General features: G+C 42.0%; 1 protein-coding gene across 2 annotated transcripts in view; it reads left to right on the top strand.

Annotated features, from left to right (window-relative positions):
* SGK3 (serum/glucocorticoid regulated kinase family member 3) overlaps window positions 1–24,677 on the top strand; it is a 3,149,190-nt gene that overhangs the window by 694,619 nt on the left and 2,429,894 nt on the right. For both annotated transcript variants that reach the window (XM_044067369.1, XM_044067370.1), the window contains exon 3: window positions 19,577–19,762. In XM_044067369.1, the coding sequence (XP_043923304.1) occupies window positions 19,607–19,762 (156 nt within the window). In that variant the 5' untranslated portion in view covers window positions 19,577–19,606. The remainder of the gene's footprint in view (window positions 1–19,576; window positions 19,763–24,677) is intronic.

Raw genomic sequence — 24,677 nt, 5'->3', positions numbered from 1 at the left:
TCTCAAACAGAGGGGTGGCTGGAAGCCCATTAACCCTACTGATGAGGAGTTAGTTCACCTGAAGGGTTTCGTGTCTCAGCCCTCCACCTCTTGGGGGTCTCCGCCTTTTGATGAGCTGATGGACGTCATCTCTCGAAAGGAGGTGTAGCCCCCGGATACCATGGAACCTGTCCCTCGGAGGCCTAACAAATTTATGACTCCCCTCCCCCAGGACAAGGTTTCCTAACCAAAGAAGTACCCGTTGATGCTATGGTGGTGGCACCAGCCACCAAGAAGGAGTTGTCGGAGACCTCTACATCTGTTCATCCTCCTAACAGGGATTCTAGGATCATGGACAGATATGGTAAGCACATGTTTAGTTCAGCAGCCTTTGCTGTTTGATCCCTGAACTATCTCACGCATTTTACAAGACTGCACAGAGATCTCCTTAAAGAGCTGGGAGTTGCTCTACAGGGTGCAGTAGCTGCAGGAGTTTCAGATGAAGTAACTTCCAAGCTTGCTACCCTAAATTCCCTTGTAAACTCTTCCATGCATCTGATTTCATACGCAGCTGATGGAGCGAGCAAGGCAGCGGGTACAGGAATTGCTCTTAGGAGACATTCCTGGATGCACTTATGTTCCTTTGCGGAGCACTTTAAGTCATCCTTTGTGAACACCACTTTCAATGACTCGTCCCTTTTTGGACCCAAAGTGAAGGAAACGCTTACCAGGAGTGAGCAGGACGGAAAGACGGTCTACCGTCTGTGTCCATTTTTCCACCCCTACTAGACCTTACCCCATAGGTCAGAAGGGGGTAAGATTTGGTTCCGTAAAACTCAAGGAGCTTTTCAGGACACTCGTGGTGAACCCCCCCCCCCCGTAGAGGCAGAGGATGGGGTAATAATGGAAGACGCCATCCACGTGGCAGAGGGGTTTCGCAGAATCAGGGTGACAGAGATCCGTTCTTTGGAAAGACCTATCAGTGCTCCTGAAAGGAGGCTTGCCTCTCCATCTCTGGAGGAAGTCAGGGGCACTTATCGTTGTACCCAGACGCCTAGCAAAAAATAAAAGATCACTGGGTGCAAAGCATCATAACCAGAGGATACTCCATTCCCTTTGCCACCCCACCATCTCTTGTAAGACATATCCAGGATGTCCCACCCAGTCACAGGGAACAAGCAACCATAGAGATTCAAAGGTTTCCAGAAAAGAGCCCTCTAACCAGTCTCGGCGGACCAGAGAGGATCCAGAACTTACTCAAGGTTCTTTTTAGTTCCAAAGAAAACAGTGAACTGGAGACCCATTTTGGATCTCAGCAGACTAAATAAATCTGCCAAAAAGACCAAAGTTTCGGATGGTCACACTACAGTCGATACTTCCCTTTCTTGGGAAAGGTAACTGGATGTGCTTGATAGATCTCTAGGATGCATACTACCACATCAAAATGGCCAGACCATCCAGAGATCATCTCCGCTTTCAGCTGGAAGCCAGTCACTACCAGTTTCGAGCTCTGCCCTTTGGTCTCACTACAGCCCAGAGAGTGTTCACCAAATGCATGGCAATAGTCACTGCTCACCTGAGACGTTTAGGATTCCAGGTGTTTCCATACCTAAATGACTGGCTCCTCACTGCTTCCAGCACCAGGCATCAACTCATACAAACAAGGGACACAACCTTTAACCTCTGCAGTCAGTTGGGCATTACCATAGGCTTCTGCACCATCTCTGCTCCATCCTCCCAACCCCAACATGGTGGTGTAACATGCTGTCCAGGTCCCTGCCACTTAAATCAGGCTTGTATAAACCCCCTGCAAAAGCTGAAGATCACCCACACCCTTTAGGTGTGCTGCTTCACCAGAAGAATTAATCTCCAGCAACAGTGCAGTCACTGAACAACATCCCTGATGCTTAAATCAGGCTTGTATAAACCCCCTACAAAAGCTGAAGATCACCCACACCCTTTAGGTGTGCTGCTTCACCAGATTAATTCATCTCCAGCAACAGTGCAGTCACTGAACAACGTATGTGATATAACAAGCATAAGTAACCCTGTCCTGTTTGCCTTCTGTGAGCCTTGTTAAACTATTGCTCCTGGTCAGCGTCAAAAACATCACTGTGTCCCCCTTACCTGCGTTCTGTCAGGCCATTAAACTGGTCTCCTCCTCACTAACCCTCATACCTAGCCTATCTCTTGTCTACCTCTTCCCTTGCTCACCCATCTTCATTTGTAGCTGACCCTCAAACCTCCACTGCTCCCTAGCAACCAGCCTTAATCACCCTTTCCTCAATCACACAGCTCTCACCTACATACTCCAGACCCTTAACCAACCCTTTCCCTACCAGTCTCTCCATACTCACCTCTCTAGCTTGGCTCCTAGCTTAGTCTCTTACCATCCCACCCATAGATTTGTGTTAAAGAATCAAAGTTGTCCATTATTGCAACAGTAACCCAGTAAACCATAACGCTCAAATCTCTCTTTTATTGCATTCCACTACTATTCCCACTGATTGATTCCCTTGATTATTGCTGCTGCTTCCTTAGACTGTGTTGCTCCGCTCCACTACCCTACCCCCAATCTCACCCATCCCATGACACTTACACTTAGTTACAGGCCACACCCTCCACTAATTACCAGTCCCGCCCACCTAATCATCTCCCACACACAACAACTCACCACACCCCAATCATTTCACCCTTTACCTACTCTCAGCCACAACAGCTTTAAATACTACTCCTACACACCTACACTTTCTACTCCCACTCATACCCATTCTACACAAACTTAAAAGATGCAACCCCCACACCATACCCAACCTCCAAAACTAGTAATATACCTACTAACCACCATAGCTCTACTCCTCCTCTCCATCCTAACCTCATACCACACTGACTTTTATATGTGCAACACCATTCAATGGTATACAGATCCCATAACCACTTCCATTAAACTAAGACACTTCCCTATATCACCATCCAACCTCTCCTCCTCCCAAACTCTTCTGTACTCCTATAACAAACCAGCTTATAAAACTAACCCCCACTCTTCTCAAAAAATAACCAGAATACTACACAAACTTAATAGACTCTACCTCCACCTACTCCAAAATCTCATTTGTTGTGGAGATGTACACCCTAATCCAGGTTCCCAACTCATCAGGCACAACTAATTTAAATCTGACAGATGCTCTACCTCGGCTGTCCTCCTCTTAAACATAAATGCGAGAAGTATACTCAACAAAATTCAAGAAATACATGTCCTACTAGCCTTACACAAACCAGAGATAGCAGTGTTAACATAACTTGGCTTAAGCCAGAACACCACAATGAGATCACTCCACCTGGGTATAATATTATACGTAATTATAGAACAGAGAAAAAAGGTGGAGGTGTAACCATAGTCTTCCAAAATCATCTCACCGCAGTACAATTTGAATGCAATACCCATTAAACAAAAGATATAGATGTAATATCTGCTAAACTAAAACTAAATTCCAGAAAAGATAATTATTGCAGGCGGCTACATTCCACCAGGCAGTAACATTGCTACACTAGAAAACCTGCTAAACTGGATGTCTACCTCCCTCCCACAGGAAACCATATTACTATGAGACATTAATATAGACTGGACTGAATGATCCAGTTACAACCCCTCCTCATATATCAACCTGCATGGCTTTACCCAAATTATTTCTGACCCCACCAGAATTGATGACATCCCAACAACAGTTCATCTTAGACTGGATATTGCTATCAAACCCCAATCTCATACAACACCCAGGCTGTCTCCCAGGCAGTCTCAGTGACCGCCAAGTAACCTACCTTATTAGGAATAGATCCCACCATTCCTCTCTCCCCACTCTAAAGACAATATGTAACAAAAAGAACTTCATAGCTAATGACCTACTTAATGCACCAAAATGTATTAACTGGACTCCCCTTACTCAAATAATTTAACACAGCCTTCCTTAAAGTCCTAAATGAGGATGCACCACCCAGAAGTATTAGAGTCAAAACTAATGATGCCCCTTGGCTAACAAAAGAGACAAAAACTATAATCAAAAGTAGGGATAAAGCCTGAGTACAATTTCATAAACACAAAACCTCTTCCTTGAAACAGCACTACCTAGAACTCCGCAACAAAGCCAAAAAACACATTAAACTAGACAAAGCCAATTACTATAAAACCAGGCAAGACAAATTTGCTCATAACCCTCAGAAATTCTGGGCAACAATAAATAATTTACTGTACTCTGGAAAATCTACCACCCTACCCCTGAACTACCAAACAACCATGATAACATTCCAACACATTTCAACAGATACTTTACTGAAACAATCCAAACTCTATACCCAAAATAGTACTGACAACCCCATAAAAAATCCCACCCCCACCCACATCATAGAACAGAACAACTCCTCCCTAAACCCAATGTCCACTAAGACTATTACTAAACCCCTGAAAAAAAAATAAACCAACCACACTAGCTGCAGACAAACTCCCAGCTGACTTACTTCAGATAAAAGCTGATGCCATAGCCTATCCTATATCCATCCTCATAAATAGGTCCATAACTGAATCCACAGTACCTACCTTGTGGAAAGTATCACATATAATTTCACTCCACAAGGGAGACAAATCCCAAGAGCTTGCCAACTACCGGCTAATATCAATTCTATCACCTTTAACAAACATATTGGAGAGAATAGTTCACTCTCAACTAATGCAGTACCTCCTAACAAGTAACCTCAGCACAGCTTTAGACCCTCCCATAGCAGCACCACATTACTACTGTCCTTTACCAACTTAGTCAATCACCACAGAAACAAAGGACTATTTGTATCCGCCATATTCCTAGACTTACCTAAAGCCTTTGATATGGTAAACCATAGCACTCTTCTTGAAACTCTAGCTACCCTTAACATACACTCTTCCACTATATCATGGTTTAGCAACTACCTATCAGGTTGACAACAAGCAGTGCTATGGCAAAACCAATTGTCCTCCCTTTTACCAGTATCCATCGGTGTCCCTCAAGGATCCATTCCTGGTCCTTTGCTGTTCTCCCTATTCACAAACCAGATAGCTGCATCCTCAATCTCTGCCAAAGAAGTACAATACGCAGATGACACCATCATTATATGTACTGCCCCAAACATAAGTGAACTACAAACCATAACACAAAAAAACTTCACCTTAGCAGAAGCATGGTTTGCCAACATAAAACTTCTTAATCCCAAAAAAAACAACCTAATTATATTTGGCCCTAGTAGACCACCTCAGCTAAGCAATGATCTCACCATAATCTCCAAAGATAACATCACAATCACTCCAACAACACACACAAAACTGCTAGGGGTAATTATCGACAACAACCTCAGATTTGACTTTCACATAGCCCAAACAATCAAGAAAGTAAACAAAAAACTGGGACTCCTTTATAGAAGCAAACATTTCATGACCAAGGATACAAAATCCACAATTGCAAGGACACATCTCTTATCCGTCCTACTGTATGCCACCCCTATAATGACAAATCTTCACCACTCCAAACTCACCAAAATGGAATCTTGTTACAACAAGATTGCCAAGTTCGCTACTGAGCCCTCTCATAGATCCCATCATTGTCTTTCCCTAAAGCAATTCAACTGGCTTGAGCTGCCCCAACAGCTGCTACTTCATCAACTCTCTACAGCACACAAACTGTACTGCCTGCCTGACAAAATCCCATCACTACAACAACAAATTCAGCCCTACACAACCACCAGAACCTTGAGATCCAGTAGCCAAAACCTCTTAAATGTCATCAAACATAAACGTGACACAGGTAAGTCTCTCTTTGCCTGCACCATAGCCAAAGTCTGGAATCAACTCCCAAATCACATCACTGCTACAACCTCTCCCCTCCAATTTAAAAAATTCCACAAAAGCCACTATGCAAACAACTGGCTCTGCTCCTGTGTCTCCCCAGGTTAAACCAAACTACTGCACTGTTGCAGGAATGCATGAATTCATCTGCTAATAATCACCAATTGCTTCCTGTAGTTAAGCAGGTAAGATCTTGTATACCCCAAGCAAACAGACTTTTCTGAATGAACTCCTACTAAAACATCTTGTTCCTTTTCTCTCAGATACCTTACTACTTCTAATCTGACAAAGGTCTGCATGTACACCGCACTACCACCACTGCTACAAAAACTTTGGTACTGTTTTTCCCAAATACTGTACTACTCTCATAGGTTCATAGGTTCATACTAGGCTATCTGCCCTAGGGCATTTATAAGCCTAGCCAGAATGTGTTTGGCTTTCGCCACCCATTTTAAATTTATTTTGCTATGCCCTTTTTCGAGGTTAGTATACTGTGCCTCTGTCTAACAGTGACACAGAAGTGATACCCGGGGTAAACCTACGATCTCCCATCCACTCATCAAGATTCCTCTTGAAGAGAGTCAATGAGGGACTCTGCCTAACCTGGACTGGGATTTTATTCCAGAGTGAAGGGAGCCTCTGGGTTATGAATCTGTCCCTCCAGCATGTCTTATTTATTTCTGTGCTGAGGTTCAAGTCTCTCGAGCGCGTAGCTCGATGGGATTTGGATTTTCTGAGGTGCAGCATGTCCATTAATTCCGGGTTGGACATGGCTTTATACGTCAGGCACAGATCGCCTCTGAACAGGCGTTATGCCACTGAGTAGAGCTGGAGTTTCTTTAACCGGGCAGCATATGGCATCTGTTTGAGCCCTTTGATCCTCTTGGTGAGGTACTTTTGGGGCCTTTCCATTTGCTGCAGGTGTCTGGTAAGGTACACCCCAAAAGGGGCATTGTACTCAATTACGGGCCTGATGAGGGATGAGTAAAGAGGCACGGTGACCTCCCCTGATCTAGATGTGAATCCCTTCATGATTAGGTGGCCTATATAAAATGTTTTTCTAACCACTTTGGCCACGTGGTTGTCAAATGAGAGATTGCTATCAACTTGGGTCCCCAGGTCCCTAATTACTTCTTCTGTACTTAATGGATTACCACCTATGTGGTAATTTGTGGGCACTTTGTTTTTGCCAAAGGGGATGACTATACACTTTTTGGCATTTAGCTTGAGGCCATGGCTCTGGCACCAGTTGTCTGTTTCTATGAGGCCCTTTTGGAGGATGCTTGTGTCGGCTGGAGAGTCGATTATGGCGCCCAGTTTGCAGTCATCTGCGAACATGGTCAGCCACAATCCTTCCGTGTTGGCCTGAACCTCCGAGAAATATATACCGAACAAGAGAGGTCCCAGGACTGAGCCTTGTGGGACACCACTTGTAACTGGTTTGGATTCTGACATGGCTCCAGCAATTCTAACCATGTGGGTTCTGTCCTTGAGCCAGTTTGCAATCCATCTAGTGACATAGGGGTTTATATTTAAGCTGGTGAGCTTATCTATAATGCCCGAGTGGGGTATTGTATCGAAGGCTTTTGCGAGGTCCAGGTAGGCTGTGTGGACCACCTTCCCCTCGTCAGTGGCCTTGGTGACTGTTTCAAAGAAATCAACCAGGTTTAAGAGGCAGGATCTGCCCTTATCAAAGCCGAACTGGGTAGGATCCAGTGTTTGTAGGTCCCCAATATCTTTATTTATGAGGTCCATGATGATCCTTTCCATAGCTTTGCAGACCAAGCTAGTCAGGCTTATGGGGCGATAGTTTCCAGGATCCGTTGAGGCACCACCTTTATGGAGGGGGACCACTGTTGCTGTACGCCACTCTTTGGGCACATATCCAGTAGTAAGGCTGAGATTGAACAGTAGTTTTATGTTTGGGTTTAGCTCTTCTTGGAGTTCATGTAGGACACAGCCCGGGACACCATCTGGTCCCATTGATGCTGTGTTTTTTGCTTTGGAGAGGGCGGCACTCTGCTGGGATAGATATTTGCCCTTTTGGTGAGGAGGGGGGGGAGAAGTTTGCGCTGAACCTGTCAGCTAGGATGTTGGCAATGTCTGTGGGTTCGGTGTATTTTTTGTCATTTTGGACTAATTCTGAGCATATCTGGGAATTACCACCCAGGTTCCTAACATAACTAAAGAAAGCCTTGTGATTATCCTTAGTGTCCTGTGCAATTTTTCTCTCGAAGCTTGCCTTAGACAATTTTATGTGTGCCCGTAGTTTTTTGCTAATACTGATCAGTGATGCCTTCCTTTTTTGGGATTTTGCTCTATCATTTAGTAGCTTCCTCCTTCTATTGTATAGTTTGTTTATGGCTGGGGTCCACCAGACAGGACGTCTGCCTTTGGGGAAATGGGTCTTGGTTTTATTTGAGATCGCATGATCCATGCATTCCTGAAGGTGTTCATAGAATGTGTTTATAAAGGATTCTGCAGTCTGGGCTGTATTTTCCACAGGCCCGGGGGCTTTGAAGGATTCCACCTCAGTTTTGAGGAGTGTGAAATTTGCTTTAGAGAAGTTTTTCACTGTGGTTTTCTGGGCAGGGGGTGGGGTCGGGATGTGAATATCCAGTGAGATTAGTTTATGGTCTGATCTTACCAGTGAGGGATACACTCCTGGTCTGGAGCATAGAGTCCCCATGTTGGTGATGATCAGGTCTAGTATGTTTTCCCCTCTTGTGGGAGTGGTAACAAGTTGTTCCATAGCATTTGAGTTTATAAATTCTAGGAACCTTTGGGCTAGGGTGTTGGAGCTAGAGTAATGCTCCCAGTCTATGTTTGGGTAGTTGAAGTCGCCCAATATAATGGTGTTTGGAGAGACCTTCATATTTTCCAGTGTTCTCAGGAAGGCCGAGTGGGGTTCCTGGGTTTGGGAGGGTGGTCTGTAGCAGGCTATAAACTGGAAGGCAGTTTTACCCACTGTTAGTTACACATGGATAGTCTCTGATGCTTCGTGCTTTGCCACCAACCTGGAGGTGTGGGTATCTTTGATGAATATCGATACTCCCCCTCCTTTTGTGGTTCGGTCCAAGTTTTGGGGCCAAAAAGCATGGTATGAGGTATAACCTGGTAGTGCTGGGGTGCTCTTGGGAGCCCTGAACCAGGTTTCTGTTACTGCACAGATATCGATGTTCTCCATGCTAAGGAGAGTTTCGAGTGCGTGCATATTGAGGTTTAGACTTCTGGCGTTGAGTAGCATTACTCTTAGTTTCTTATCCCTTGTGATACCTATGGAGGTGGGTTTGTCTTTTGAGCCTCGCCTAAAAATGGCACTATGGGGGTAGCAAGAGCCTTTGCCAATATCCGAAAGCCCAGGGGTGACAGGTGCAAGCCATCCCTAGCGAAGCATCGTGGCTTGTCGAGCATATCATCCCAAGCTGACAAGCATTGGCTCCCCTTTGAATGACACCAGTACTTAAGCTAATTGTTGAAATTGATCATCTTGTCTTCATATTGTGGCATCATTCTTGGTGACGGTAAGATGCTACTCAAGGTTAGGGTCATACCGGCCTGGGCTACATGCTCAGAGAGCTTCTTTATGTCTCTTTTCATGTAGTCCAGGGAGGTACATCTCAGGTCATTCACACCAGCATGGACAATGACTGAGTCATATTTGTACTTGCCTTGGAGTGACCTGAGTGCTTGTGTTATGTGGCGGATCGTAGCGCCTGACAGGCTGCTCACCGTGACCCTCTCCTTGTTCAGCCTGGTGAGCGGGACGTCAATGTGCCTGACGATAGAGTCACCTATTACAAGTGTATCAGGTGTGTTGTTTAGTCTTAAGGGCTGTGACTGTTTGACACACTGGCTTTGTGAGATGTGTTGCACGTGTTTTGTTTTGGGGTAGAGGCTGCTTGGGTGTCTGCTTTGGAGGTCTCTGCTGCTTCGGCAGATCTTTATTTAGAGTCCCCGAGTATGTTTTTGTGTCATTTTTGTTTGGTTTGCTGTCGTGGTAGGTCTATGTGAGACTGGAATTGTAGTGAGTGTGGTTTCTTTCTCCTCCCGACTGGTTATGCCAGTACTGAGTTGAGAGAGCTTAGCCTCCAGTTTGGCTATATGGTCGCATCTCTCACATGTGTTGGAATTTGTTGGGAGGAGGAGAGGGTTGTCTGTGTACATGAGGCAGTTGTAACATTGCCTCAAGATTCCCAGATTCACCAGCTGGACCAGAGAGGAGATTGACAACTGACCATTGGACATGCTAGAATAATATTGGGAATTCCTTAATAATTGAAAACCAGGGCCAGTGGGGAGTGAGGGTGTAGTGCTTTTAATTTTTAGTGCTGACTTATATAATTGCTTTAGTGAGCAAGTGCCAGGTAACTTAAGTGCAATGTGTTACAGGTAACTTAAATGCAAAAACGACAAACAGTAACTTTCTTTCAAGTGAAACAAGGAAATAAGTACAGTAAGCAATGCAGATATCACTAGTGATCCACAGAAGTGCTGAGAATCCGCGTATTAGGTGGAAATAGCGTTCCAGGGAAATAACAAGCAAACAAACAACAAGCATATAAACAAAGCTAGATTCAGCAGGCCTGGATCTCGTCTATGCTACAGCAAACAAGGTGTACCAATTTCAGTAAGATACAGTTCAAATATTCAGGCACTATAAACCTTTAACCAGAAATTCCCAGCTCAGAAGGGCAGAGTCCAGCCTCTTCTCCCACAAGAATGCAGACCACAAACCTTCTTAATGTAAAATAACTGGCCTGAAGCCCAAATGCTTAAACCAGAACTAATACACTTTAAGAATAACAGACACTGGGCTCTCAATCAGCAGTTCCCAACTTAGAAGGATGAAAGCTACCTGTCCTGCCACCACAGTGCATGCCACAAACCTTCCTAATGTAAAACAACTGGTCTGAAGCCCAAGTGCTTAATCCAAAAGACTTAGAATGATAGCTACACTTTAATCAAGTTACTACCAAGCAGTAATAAATACAATTGAATACTTTAGAGAATGCCTGAATTAGTGCTCAAGTTACACAAACAAAGCTAGATCCAGCAGGCCCGAATCCAGTCTATGCCACAGCAAACAAGGCGCACCAACTTCAGTAAGAAGCAGTTCAGATATGCATGCACTGTAAGCCTTCAACCAGAAATTCCCAGCTCAGAAGGGCAGAGTCCAGCCTCTCCTCCCACAAGAGTGCAGACCACGAACCCTCTTAATGTAAAATAACTGGCCTGAAAGCCCAAGTGCTTAAACCAGAATTAATACACTTTTAGAATAACAGACACTGAGCCCTCAATCAGCAGTTCCCAACCTAGAAGGATGTAAGCTACCTGTTCTGCCACTACAGTGCAGACCACAAACCCTCTCAGTGCAAAACAACTGGTCCGAAGCCCAAGTGTTTAAACCAAAAGGCTTAGAATGAGTTACACCAAGCAGTAATAAATACAATTGAGTACTTTTAAGATGATGCAAAAGTAAAAAAGTAGGTAGAAACACAAGTACAGTAAAAGCAGATGAATTTTTTTTTTTTTTTTTTCTGAACAAGTGCTGAGATCAAAGAAACAGATTTGAGTGCTGAAACTAGAAAACTGGCTAGTTATAAGAAAAAAACTAAGCTAGAAGGCTTCCCTCCAACACAGAAGGGCTTGGGGGCTCAGAAGCCTACAAATAGTCTATACCACTTAACAGGAAAGGCAGGAAACAATCTTAATTTTTTTTTTCTGTTTCCCAGATGCTCTCTTTGTACACAGTAGGAGTGCCTGAAATCAGAATATGATCTCACTGCACTCAGTTGAGTGAGCAAATGAGATGGGCCCAGAAGGAGTATCCAAACACAAATTTACAAGAGGGGCGGGCAGTTGCAAGGCCACTAAGATTAACACCAAAACAAAAACAGAGAGGGTGGGTGGGACTAACTGAAGAGCAGAGTGAAAACTTCCAGTTCAGTTAATATTCCTTCCACACAGTTGAAATCAATTTAAATACTGTATTTTTTTGGAAAAAAAAGAGCAGATAAAGGTGCTTAAATTCTCTTATACGTCCAGTTGAATATAGCAAGTTTTTAGCCGGCCAAAGCTGAGGTTTTTAAGCAGAAAATATTTCACACTGTACCACTTAAATAGGCAAGGACAGGAAATCAAAGAATGTGACTACCCCCACACCTGTAATTACTAGCAAATAACAAAATTCAGCAAACACTGACTAACTTCCAGTTCAGCTAATATTCCTTCCACACAGTTAAAATCAATTTAAATACTGTATTTTTTGAAAAAAAGAGCAGATAAAGGTACTTAAATTCTCTTATATGTCCAGTTGAATATAGGAAGTTCTTAGCCGGCCAAAGCTGAGGTTTTTAAGCAGAAAATATTTCACACTGTACCAGTTAAATAGGCAAGGACAGGAAATCAAAGAATGTGACTACCCCCACACCTGTAATTACTAGCAAATAACAAAATTCAGCAAACCCTGACTAACTTCCAGTTCAGTTAAAATCAGTTTAAATACTGTATTTTTTTGAAAAAAAAAAGAGCAGATAAAGGTACTTAAATTCTCTTGTACGGCCAGTTGAATATAGCAAGTTCTTAGCCGGCCAAAGCTGAGGTTTTTCTCAATCTGTCAATGTGCTGCATATAGGTCTACTACCAGAAATGTAAAACTCTGCCTACTAAATGCTGAAATGAGTCTGTAATATACTTGTATATAGTCCTGATAACAAGATGTTAATATCTAGCATTGTACTGCTTATAAACTACTACCAGAAATGTAAAACTCTGCCTACAACATGCTGAAATGAGTCTATAATATACTTGTATATAGTACTGATAAGATGTTAATATCTGACTGACTATTGCATGCTGTAATGTATTCATAGATGTAAATGAAATCCTACTTGTATTGTACTGTTTGTGGAGCTTTTCTCCCCAGGCCTCCGCTGAAAAAGGACCTGTGTCCAGTTGGACTTTCTCGGTAAACAAATGTAAAATAAAGAAAAAATAAACTCGGAAAAATCTGCCTTATCGCCATTCAAACGTACCATTTTTATAGGACCAGATATAGATACCATTTCCATGACTGTAAATCTTCCACCAGAAAGGGTTTGTGTTCTATGAAAACAGGTTCTGAATCTTCTATCAAAAGAAAAAGCCTCAGCTTCAGTAATGCTCAAAATTATTGGGGACAATGGCGGCAGCACTCATTGCGATTCCTTTAGGTTGAATGCATATGCATATACTGCAATGGCTTCTGTTCACACAATGGTCCTTTCAAGAACTTCCAGTGTCTCATCAAATTCTGATAACGAACTCATGCAAGAACGACCTTTGCTGGTGGCTGACATCACAACAAGTAACAATAGGTCACCCCTTTGTTCTACCCACTCCCATTGCCAATGTGACCATGGATGCCTCCCTGATAGGGTGGGGGGGGGGGCATTATCAGGGAAGAACAGCCCAAGGCACGGGGAAGCAACACGAGGCTCACCTGCATATCAGTGTCCTAGAGATGAGGACGGTACTTCTAGCATTGCAGTCCTTTCAAGACTCCCTTCCTCTAGGGACTATTGCAATTCAGACGGATGACATGTCAGTGGTCTGGTACATAAACAAACAAGGAGGAACTAGATCTTACCCCCTATGTTGAGACACCCTGAGAGTATGTCAATGGGCACCTTCCACCCAGTGCTTTCGGAAAGCAACGCACATCCCAGGGAAGTCCAATGTGATAGCAGACAAACTGAGCAGAGCAATTCTATTGCTTACGAGTGGTCCCAGAAACAAGAAGTGGAGGAAAGGATATTCCGCAGATGGGGCCAGCCTTGCTGCGACCTCTTTGCAAGCCCAACAAACATGAAATACAGCAGCTATTTTGCCCTAATCCCCCCTATGGGAGATTCCCCAAGGGACGTGCTTGTACACAGTTGGCCCCCGGGTTGCCCAAAGTTTTACAGAAAGCAGACACTCTGGGAAGGACCATTATTCTAATAGCCCCTTACTGGCCTTATCAGATTTGGTTCCCCTTTCTTCAGCCTCATCTGTTGGAAGAACCTTGGATCCTGGACCCAGTTCCAGATCTTCTGACTCATTCGTCAGGGGCTCTTCATCCCACATTTCACACCCTCAAATTGACAGCTTGACTGCTCCAATTCCAAGAATAGCCAGGTTTCGAAATCTCTCAGCTGCAGCTCAGCACATTATATCATCCTCCCATAAATCATTTACCAGAAAGTTATACCTTAGTAAATGGAAAAGATTTTCTATTTGGGCGTCTCAAAACAATTTTGACCCATGTCTAGCCTCAATTTCATCCATTTTAGAGTTTTTGACCAAACTTTTCAATGAAGGGGCAGCTGCTGCAACCATTAGGGTTCAGTTAGCAGCAATCTCTAATTTTCACCTTGGTGATCAGGGGTCTAATATCATGTCCCACTGACTCTCCAAAGCTTTTCTTAAGGGCAGTGCTCATTTGAGAGCCCCTATTCGGTCCCCAGTTACACCATGGAATCTAAATTTTGTTCTTTCTCGTATCATTTTTCCCCCATTCAAACCGGCCTCAGCTTGTGACCTGAAATATCTATCATGGAAAACCATTTTTCTAGTAGCTATTACTTCACCTCGCAGGGTTTCAGAGTTACATGCCTTGTCCATTAGAATCACAGGCCTAAAGCAGATGCCCTACGCTGACCGCCTTAAAAAACTCCAGCTATACTCTGTCGCATATCGTCTACTCAGAGGCGATCTCTGCTTAACATACAAGGCCATGTCAAACCCAGAGCTGTTGGACATGCTACACTTAAAGAAATCCCAATCCCTCAGAGCTACACGCTCCAGGGATCTAAACCTTGTCATCACAATAAACAAAACATGCTGGAGGGATAGGTTCCTGACCCAGAGACTCCCAGACTCTGGAATAGATTGCCCATACATGTCAAGCAGAGTGCCTCTTTGGACCTCTTCAAGAGGAACCTTGACGATTGGATGGGAGAAAGGAAATTCACCTCAGGGATCACGTCAGTCGCCCTGCTAGACAGGGGTCCAGGAAAGTAAATAATGTGGGAAGAAATAGCCAGGGAATTGTTATGGCTAGGCTTGTATAGTCCCTAGGGCTGACAGCCTAGTACCAACCTATGAACCTCCATATTTAATATTTCATAATGACAGAGTTTCACTTAGGACAAATCCATCTTTTTTACTTAAGGTTTGTTCAGAGACAAATCTCACTATAGAATTACCTGTTTTTTTTCCCTAATTATACTAATAAGATGGAACATACACTGCACAAGCTTGGTGTCCACAGGCAGCTTCAATTCTATTTACATAGGACTAAGGAGTTTAGAAAAATCAGAACAGCTCTTTGTTTCATTTTCAGATTCAAAGAAAGGTGATCCAGTAGTAAAAACCACCTTGTCAAAATGGTTATCAGATTGCATCTCTTTTGTCCATTCACCATTACATAAAAAAATAAAGGCCCATTCAACTAGAGCTGTTTCCACATCTTCAGCCTTTCTGGCCAAACTACCAATAGATTCCATTTGTGCAGCAACCACATGGTCTAGACCTCATACCTTTATCAGTCACTACAAATTGGACAAGGCCTCCAGGGACAGGCCTCCTTTAGTTCCACTGTCCTGAGGAATATACTCCCGTGAGCCACCCAAGAAAGATAGTGCTTGGGACGCTAACCCATCAGTGAGAATGAAGGCGAGATGGAACAACTTCATATAAAGAAGTTATGTACTCACCATAACATTCCATGTGACTTGTTAATCTCGCCTTCATTCTTACGTCCCACCCTCCCACCCCCTACCATTGTCTTGTGGACCGAGAAGTTGAAACAAATCTGGGTTGTCTTTAGTCCTTATCTAGTGTATTCTTGGATACTAATTTGTTTGTGGTAGCTTATCTAGTCAGCTTAGTTCGCAGCAAACAAGATCTGAGAGAAACACCAGTGCATCATGGTATAGGGAGTAGGCCACAAGCTGCTTGAAGACCTCGAGCTTTTGCATTTGACCAAGTTGGAGCAAAGGATCGGCTCTGAACCCATCAGTGAGAATGAAGGCGAGATGAACAACTGACATGGAGCGTTATGATGAGTACATAACTTTTTTTATTGCCCGCTGGCTTATAAAACATACCCACTCCATTATGCACGGAAGAGATGGTGTCTGGAAAGCATGGATTAAAAATAAATCCCCTCTCCTACTTCATAGATATAAAGAGCTTAGAAACTTGTCAAAAGATTTGTCAACTATGATAAAAAAAATAATTTCTGCTCCAACCAATCTAGCCCACATAAAAATCAAAAAAAATTCTGCACTACCATTAATAATCTTCTTTACCCTGGCAACCCTTCAACTCCCAACCCCTTTCCAAATAACACAACTACTGAAACTGCCAATCTCCTAAACTACTATGTCATAGAAAACAAAAACTTACACAAAATAGTACTACCCTTCCTTCATCTCCCAACATAACTCCCTCCAGCACCTTCTTTTTCAAACCAGTTCCCACCACTGTAATTAAATCTATCCTAAACAAACTTAAGCCTTGCTCCTGCTCTGCTGATAAACTACCTTTCTGTTTTTTAAAATCGCTGCAGAATCCATTGCCTACCCTGTCTCTATACTCATAAATGAAAAACAAAAAAAACGGTAGTAAGACAGCAGTAAGCAGCAGACGTTTATTGAAGCGCTTTTCGTCAGCTGTACAAAGCTGGCTTCATCAGAATACATTTAATAACCAACAACCCAGTATATATAACACAATCAAATTTGTTTTTCAATTGTTTTAGCCTGCATTTTTGTATACTCTTAAATCACTTCATTTCCAAAGCCCATGTCCCTGATATATGGAAATCCTTCTACACAATCCCTCTTCACAAGGGTGGAAACTCTACTGATCCTTCAAACTATAGGCCCATTGGCATCCTGTCCTCCTTATCCAAAATCCTAGAAAAGTGTGTCTATACCCAGTTACTCAAACACTTGCTTGATAATAACCTGCTAACTCCCACCCAACACAGCTTTAGACCCCACCACAGCACTTCCACTGCACTACTGGTTTTCACCCAAACAGTAGCAGAGGCCGGTGATAACAACATGCTAGGCTTCTGTTTATTCCTTAATCTGTCCAAGGCTTTTGACACAGTCTCCCACACTAAACATATAACTAAACTTTCTGACCTCCATCTCTCTAGTTCTTCTATAAACTGGTTTTCTAGTACTTATCCAACAGGCAACAGTCTCTTTGCTGGCAAACTGTCTGCTCCCCCTTCCTTCCTTCCAGTCAACACTGATGTTTGTCAAGGGTCTTAGGCCTCCCTCTTATTCAATATTTTCACTAACAAACTACATTCTGCTAGTAACCTCTCAACACTTCTACAATATACTGACAACTCCACTATTATCACCACTGCCCATACCATTCCTGATCTTCTAGCTCTCAATCAAGACACATTCTCAACAGTTGAAACAAGGCTCTCCAAATCAAATTATACTTAACCTAATAAAACCAAACTCCTTCTCTTCCTTCCTAGAACTCTCACACATAAACCGTCCTTTTCAATCACCTCCCTTAACAATACCATCATAAAACTTGAACCCCATACCAAACTACTTCATTTCATCATCGATAATAAACTAAAATTTGACATACATATCCAACAATTTATAAAAAAGCCCACCAGAAACTTGGTCTACTCTATCAAAATCACAAATTCCTTACACCTTCCTCTAAAGCCTCTCTAGCTCAGTCTCTCCTTTTACCCCGTCTACTGTACACAGCCACTATCCTTACTAATGTTCAATCAACTCTACTATACAAACTTGAACGAACATAGAGTAAAATAGCCAGTTTGTCTCTAATCTCCCTTACAAATCCCATCACTGTCTTGTCCTTAGAACTTTTCAGTGGCCTAAGTTTTCAAAACAACTACTTCTTCCTCAACTACATATTACCCACTCCATCCTGAATGATCCATCTTCCTGCCCCTTCATCTCTAACTTAGTGTCTTACTTTAACCCCTGCCATCACCTTCGTACAACTGACAAACACCTCCATGATATCTATAAACCCAATAAAAATATTGGAAAGTCCCTGTGTAAGTGCTCTGTAGCTCATGCTTGGAACACACTTCCCCTCAATATACGAAACACTCCACAAAAGTACCTGTTTAAACAACAACTTAAACTCTTTCTACAAAAGACCTGGTCATGTCCATGTCAAACCCCCACATGACAACTATTTTCATTTTGCTTTCTCATCTCTTATTCTTCATTGACATATCACCCCTTTTCTGTCCATTTATGTTTCTTCCTATATTATCCTATCCTATGCTTCCTATATTTAAAAATCACAAAAAGTTATTTTAATACTATGTCTCTTTGGTTAAATACCGAGAGTGTACTTCAAACCTGATATTTTTTTCACTATTATTTTCTCTGCTTCAAATAATGCAGTGCTGTGAGTTGTAGTAAGCTCATCTTAAGTTTAGTACTTGTTCATCTGAACATTATGTAATTTTTGTTTATCTTTTGTAAAGTTATAGTTTGTCTGGAGCTTTTCTTCTCAGGTCTCCATTGAAAATGGACCCCTGGCTCCGCTGGACTAACCTAGTAGTTAACAAATGTCAAATAAATAAAGTAAATAATCTTATCCTCTTTTTCTTATTTCTGTTCTTATGTATACATGCTTAGGTTCATAGATAAACTCATAGATTAGTACTAGGCTAACTGCCCTTGTGGGTTATTTTAAGCCTAGCCAATTACCCCCAGTGAGAATCAAACTCTACACTTTGTGTCTGTAAGGTAAACACGTTAACCATTATACCAACGTCCCACCATAATGGTTAAGGTGTTTACCTTACAGACATGAAGTGCAGGGTTTGATTCTCACTGGGGGTAAATTGGCTAGGCTTAAAATGACCCACAAGAGCAGTTAGGTTCACAGATTAGTACTACGCTATCTGCTGCGTTGAGTCTTTCCTCATACAGTAGTTCCTTAGCAGGTGCCACCATTCTGGTTACCCTGTCTTGAATACTTTCTACCAGTCTAATTTCCCTTCCTTTTTGATAAAAAGGTTACAGGAAGAGAAAGCATGTTATGGTGCAGTGTGCTGTATAACGTACCTTGGCAGTGTGTTGATGCAATAGCAGGTGAGAAAGTGTGGTTGTTTAGCACACCACAGGTGTGATTCAAGACACCACAGTCAATCATCAGTAATACTGAAATGTTCTTTGAGTGCTATGATGTCATGGATGATAACTGGTGCACTGAGAACAGAATCAACCAGCTAACATTTTTGGAAGAAGCAAGTAGCACAGGCAGTTATATACAGTAGAGTTTAAGCAAAGTCTACTAAAAGTGATATCTGTAAAAGTAGGAAACGGTACTAGGAGGGTGTGGAAAGTAAACCGTTGATTTGGAGAACTAGAAAATTAAGTACATGTACATAATTGCAGTAGTAGCTACATGCCATGTATTGTGGTGGTTCTGAATTGATTCAGGTGACCTTTTGCTGCATATAACTTGACTGAATAACTGAAAGTTTCATTCATAGTAGAAGTGAGAAATTATTCCACCTTCCTGTACAGCACAGCAAATTGACTTTGCTCATGTACTAAAACAGCAAGGACATCAGTAGTTAATGATTTTGTGAAAGATTGTGTTTCTAATTGTATATGTCACCAGAAAGTAAAAATACTTATTTGTTACTATTTTGTTTTTGTTTAATAGGCTGAGAGTTGACCTCTGCAAGAATGTTGTATGTTTGGGATTCTATCTTTTAAAGGCCAAGTTTTACATTCTGCGTATTCTTCATACCTCAGTACAAGGCAAGAAATCATGGAGTCTAAAATGAAAGTACCCAATGTCAGCATTCCCAGTTCCAATGAGCACCGTGAAAAAAGGAAACGGTATACTGTAAGTATAAGCATTTAAGCTTTTCTGTTGTTGTTGTTGCCCTCATTTTCTTGTTTTGCTGCTCTTTCATGGTGATGGGATATCTATTGCCATATTTAATGTGTACTAATTGATTTGCAGAATTGAAATGTTCCGTAAACCGTCTTTGAACAGCCATTGTTTGTGAGAGAAGTTTTATAATACTTAGTCAGAACAATTTCTTTTACTTTCTTTAGAAAACCAAAGCAACCAAAAACAATTCTGATAAGCCTTTTAACTCTAAAGTATTCCCATCACCTAAGTTTAAGAGAGTGGTAAAAGGAAATGTGTACCCTGTGTACTAAAGACTGTACTTTAACCAGTTAGATATACTGATCATAGGTGGTCCTTTAGTGCTATTGTTTGCTAAGTGTCATATGTGATACACAGTTTAAACATAGTACAGTTTAATAGACTCCTTAATCAAACACAGTGAAGTGATGCCAGGCCAGATGGCTGCATTAGATAGAAGCAAATCTTCAACACCAAATAGATTGGAGAGAACGTGAGAGGGCACAATAATTGTGAGGAGCTGTACAAATGATTGTGTAGTATTATTAGACATTTTCTTGGTAGTCTGTTGGATTGTGGGTAATTTTTCATCTGTGAATTAGGATGGTATTATTGTATGAAACAGAATGTCTTCTGCAGAAATCTTTCATGTTGCTAAGGAAAGTACTTTGTTTTCCAGATACCATTTTGCATGTGTGTATTTGCAGTCAGATAGATGAATTATACATTCTTGAAAATAAGCATTTTATTTTGAGTGTCTGCTGTGCAAGGTCTAAACTTACCCATATGTTGTGGTTACATAGGTTCATAGTTTAGTACTAAGCTAACTGCCCTTGCGAGCCATTTTAAGCCTAGCCAATTATCCCTTGTGAGATTCAAACCCTGCACCTTGTGTTTGTAAGGCAAACATCTTAGCCATTTAGCCACCCTCCCTACCCCATGTATTGTTTTAAAGTTTAGTAAGAATATCCGTAAACTCTCTGCATGTTTAATGTTAGCCTTGTATATAACTGGAAGTCAAGCATATTTTTCCTTGCCACGTGCTACTCATTTTTGTGTTCCTGTCTGAATATTTACTGGACTTCTTTATTCATTTTTTACCTATTGATCTAAAGAGGAAGAGGGGAATGTTTCATTTGCATGTTATTTGTAAATCCCTGAGCTACATTCAACATGTAGATCAGGGATGATAGTGGTTTAAACCCAGTAGTATGTATAAGGCTTGTATTTGTCTTATTTTGTTGTATAAATGAGCTTTCCTTAAACACTGTTCTTGCAAGGACAAGGTGTGAGGATAAACTTGTGACCATTTTTCTCCTGATTTATTGTTCCACTGCCTGCATGATCATTGAGCTTCCCAATGCCATGCTTCAGTCCTCTTCAGTCCATGGATGAGAAATGATTGCAGGACCTGACATACGTGCAGTCATTAGAGATTTTACATAACTCCCTTGTGCATGCTTGTTTCTGTAGCCTGAGGGATGGGTGTGTCAAACTCTGGACTCCCCTCACTTCTACAGCTTGACTATCCTTCCGCCAGGATGCATGCATGCAATCACTTTCCAATGGCCATCACAGAGATTGTGCACTTACATAAGATGTACTCCCTGAGGGCACTTTGACCTGTTCCTACCATCAGGGATGGGCACAACTGACTGCCCAAGCCGCTAATTGAACTTTGGTCAGGTCACCTGGCCATGGGACTGTAGTCAGAGCTTTATCCCTCTATTCCATCAGTGCAAGCTTTCTCCTGATTATTAATGGCTTGGTCTCAGTTGAACATGGATTTTTATATAGTAGCTGAATTGTATGAATAATGTATAGCAGTAATAAATACTGTTAACTGAATTAATGGGGAAACTATATGCTGCTGCTTCTTCTTTCGGCTGCTCCCGTTAGGCGTCACCACAGCAAATCAACTATTTCCATTTCTTCCTGTCTTCTGCATCTTGCTCTGTCACACCAACCACCTGCATGTCCTCTCTCACCACATCTATAAACCTTATCTTAGGCCTTCCTCTTTTCTTGTTACCTGGCAGCTTCATCCTTAGCATCTTTTTCCCAATATACTCTGCATCCCTCCTCAGCACATGTCCAAACCGGCATAATCTTGCCTCTCTGGCTTTGTCTCCAAACCTTCCAACCTGGGCTGACCCTCTAATATACTTATTCCTAATCCTGTCCATCCTCGTCACACTCATTGCAAATATTAACATCTTCAACTCTGCCACGACAAGCTCTGACTCCTGCTTTTTTGTCAGTGCCACTGTCTCCAACCCATATAGCATAGCTGGTCTCACTACCCTTTTGTAGAGCTTCCCTTTCACTCTTACTGGTACTCGTCTGTCACAAATCACTCCTGACACTCTTCTCCACCCACTTCATCCTGCCAGTACTCTCTTCTTCACCTCTCTTCCACACTCACCATTACTCTGAACTGTTGATGCTAAGTACTTAAACTCATCCACTTTCGCCACCTCTACTCCCTGAATCCTCACCATTCCTCTATCCTCCCTCTCATTCACACACATATATTCTGTCTTAGTCCTGCTTTACTGCATTCCTCTTCTCTCTAGAGCATATCTCCACCTCTCCAGGGTCGCCTCCACCTGTTCCCTACTCTCACTACAGATCACAATGTCATCTGCAAACATCATAGTCCACGGGGACTCCTGTCTGATCTCGTCTGTCAACCTGTCCATCACTATTGCAAATAAGAAAGGGCTCAGAGCTGATCCTTGATGTAATCCCACCTCCACCTTAAACACATCCGTCACTCCCACTGCAGACATCACCGCTGTCACACTACCCTCGTACATATCCTGTACCACTCTTACATTCTTCTCTGACACTCCCGACTTCCTCATACAATACCACAGCTCCTCTCTAGGCTCCCTGTTATACGCTTTCTCTAAATCCACAAAGACACGATGCAACTCCTTCTGACCTTCTCTGTACTTCTCCATCAACACTCTCAGAGCAAACATCGCATCTGTAGTGCTCTTTCCTGGCATGAAACCATACTGCTGATCACTAATCATCACCTCCCTTCTTAAACTAGCTTCCACAACTCTTTCCCATAACTTCATGCTGTGACTGATCAGTTTAATCCCTCTGTAGTTACTATAGCTCTGCACATCACCCAGACTATATGCTGTGCAGATTTATTGCCATTCTGAATGAACTGTGTGGTTACTTGTGAAACCTTAAAAATGAAACATCTGTGATTAGCAGTTCTGTTTTCATCACCTTAAGTCCTAAGAGTAGCAGAGCTTAGCTAGCCCAGCATCTAAAATTTTGGGTTCCAGGCTCCTTCCCTCCTACCCATAATGCTCTGTGAGTCAGGAGTGTTCTCCAGCTCTCACTCTTATCCCATGTGGATCCCAGGCTGCTACTTCTGTTATTGTAGTTTGTCTAAACATTTTTGCTTTCTGTTTATATTTCTTGATGGTTTATCGTTCTTAATTACTGTTTTAGCACCTCTCAGGTCTTCCATTAGACCATGCAACTTCTTCTAGTTGTTGTCGCTTTGCAGTTAGAGTTAGGCAGTTGTTGTACGTTTGGTTCTTGTACTTGTTGTTGCTGTTTATTAATTAGTATGAATAGTTTGTGGAGTTTTAGTATTAAAAAAAAAAAGTTTCCAGGGAGTTTAAAAAGTGCAGGTTTGAGAGTAAAATCCATTAACATACATGATGTATTTGTTCTGCCTGGGCATGGTAAGTATTTAGATGAAGAGCACTTCAGTGAGGCATGTGAGATTTGCACTAGCTTTAAATCATTTACTTTGAAAGTTAGGAAAATGTCTAAAAGTATCCTCTACCACTCCAGCCTAGGCTTCCTTCTCTGTGCATAGGTCTTTCTGACTTATCTAAAGGAACTGAAGCCTAGAAGAAGGCCTCCACTATAGACAGGCACTCTTCTCTAGAGTATGCTGCTAAGAAGTCCATGTTCATGACTATTTCTTCCCATGGTCATTTTACTAGAGCTTCTATTGCAGTAGTGTCTGAGGAGTTCCCTGCCCCCTCATCTGTTCATAGTGTATTTCCATCGTAGCTTCTGAATTTAAATTGAAAAATCTTTTGTTGAGTCCTCATCCTTCTTCCAGGTTGATTTGGACCTGCAGGTCTGATTTTGATTGAACTGGATTGCAACAAGATATAATAGACCTTTAAGCAGCTGCTGCAGGTAATCTAAGTCTCTTCTGTGCTAACATTGGGGTGATGAGAATACCTTCTCTATCAGACTGGTCTCCTCTCTACCTTGTATATTATTGTCAGTATAAAAATACTGCTTTTTACTGTCTACGTCCCACTCCTGTCCACCTTAGCAACTATACAAAATACAGTGCTTCATGTGTTTAATGTAGCTGTAAATCGCAAATTATTTATTCTCAGAGACTTTAACTTCATATGGTGTTGGGGAATCAGCTCTTAATCACGTTTTTCTTTTAATACTCCTATACAATTGGTAACTTCTGGAAGTATTCCCAAGCTGTACTAGTTCTCCATTATTGACCACATCATTGCAACAAATACCTAACAAACTACAGCACTTAACTATATATCCCTCACACACTAGGACTGTACCTGAATCTTCTTTCAGTGCTGTTAGTCAGGGACTAGAATTTGTTGAATAGATCCTCCCCTATGCCTGTACTGATCTCACTTCTGCATTATCTGCATTTTTATTTTTACTTACCATCTCCAAAGTTAACTTTTTTCCCCAGAAACATGTTAGATTAAAAATGAGTGTTTTATAAACAATCAAAGGTTTCATAAAGCAAATAAAAGAAAGGGGTAATGCCTGGACACTATGAAAAAGTAGCCCTAACAGCAATAATGTACTCCGTTACTACAAGCAGCTAAAACCAAACACCAAAATAAAA

Source organism: Protopterus annectens, chromosome 3.part1, assembly GCF_019279795.1.
Source record: "Protopterus annectens isolate FY-2018-M chromosome 3.part1, PAN1.0, whole genome shotgun sequence".
NCBI lineage: Eukaryota > Metazoa > Chordata > Ceratodontiformes > Protopteridae > Protopterus > Protopterus annectens.
The sequence above is the reverse complement of the archived record's forward strand: the minus strand, read 5'-3'. Positions and strand labels throughout refer to the sequence as shown.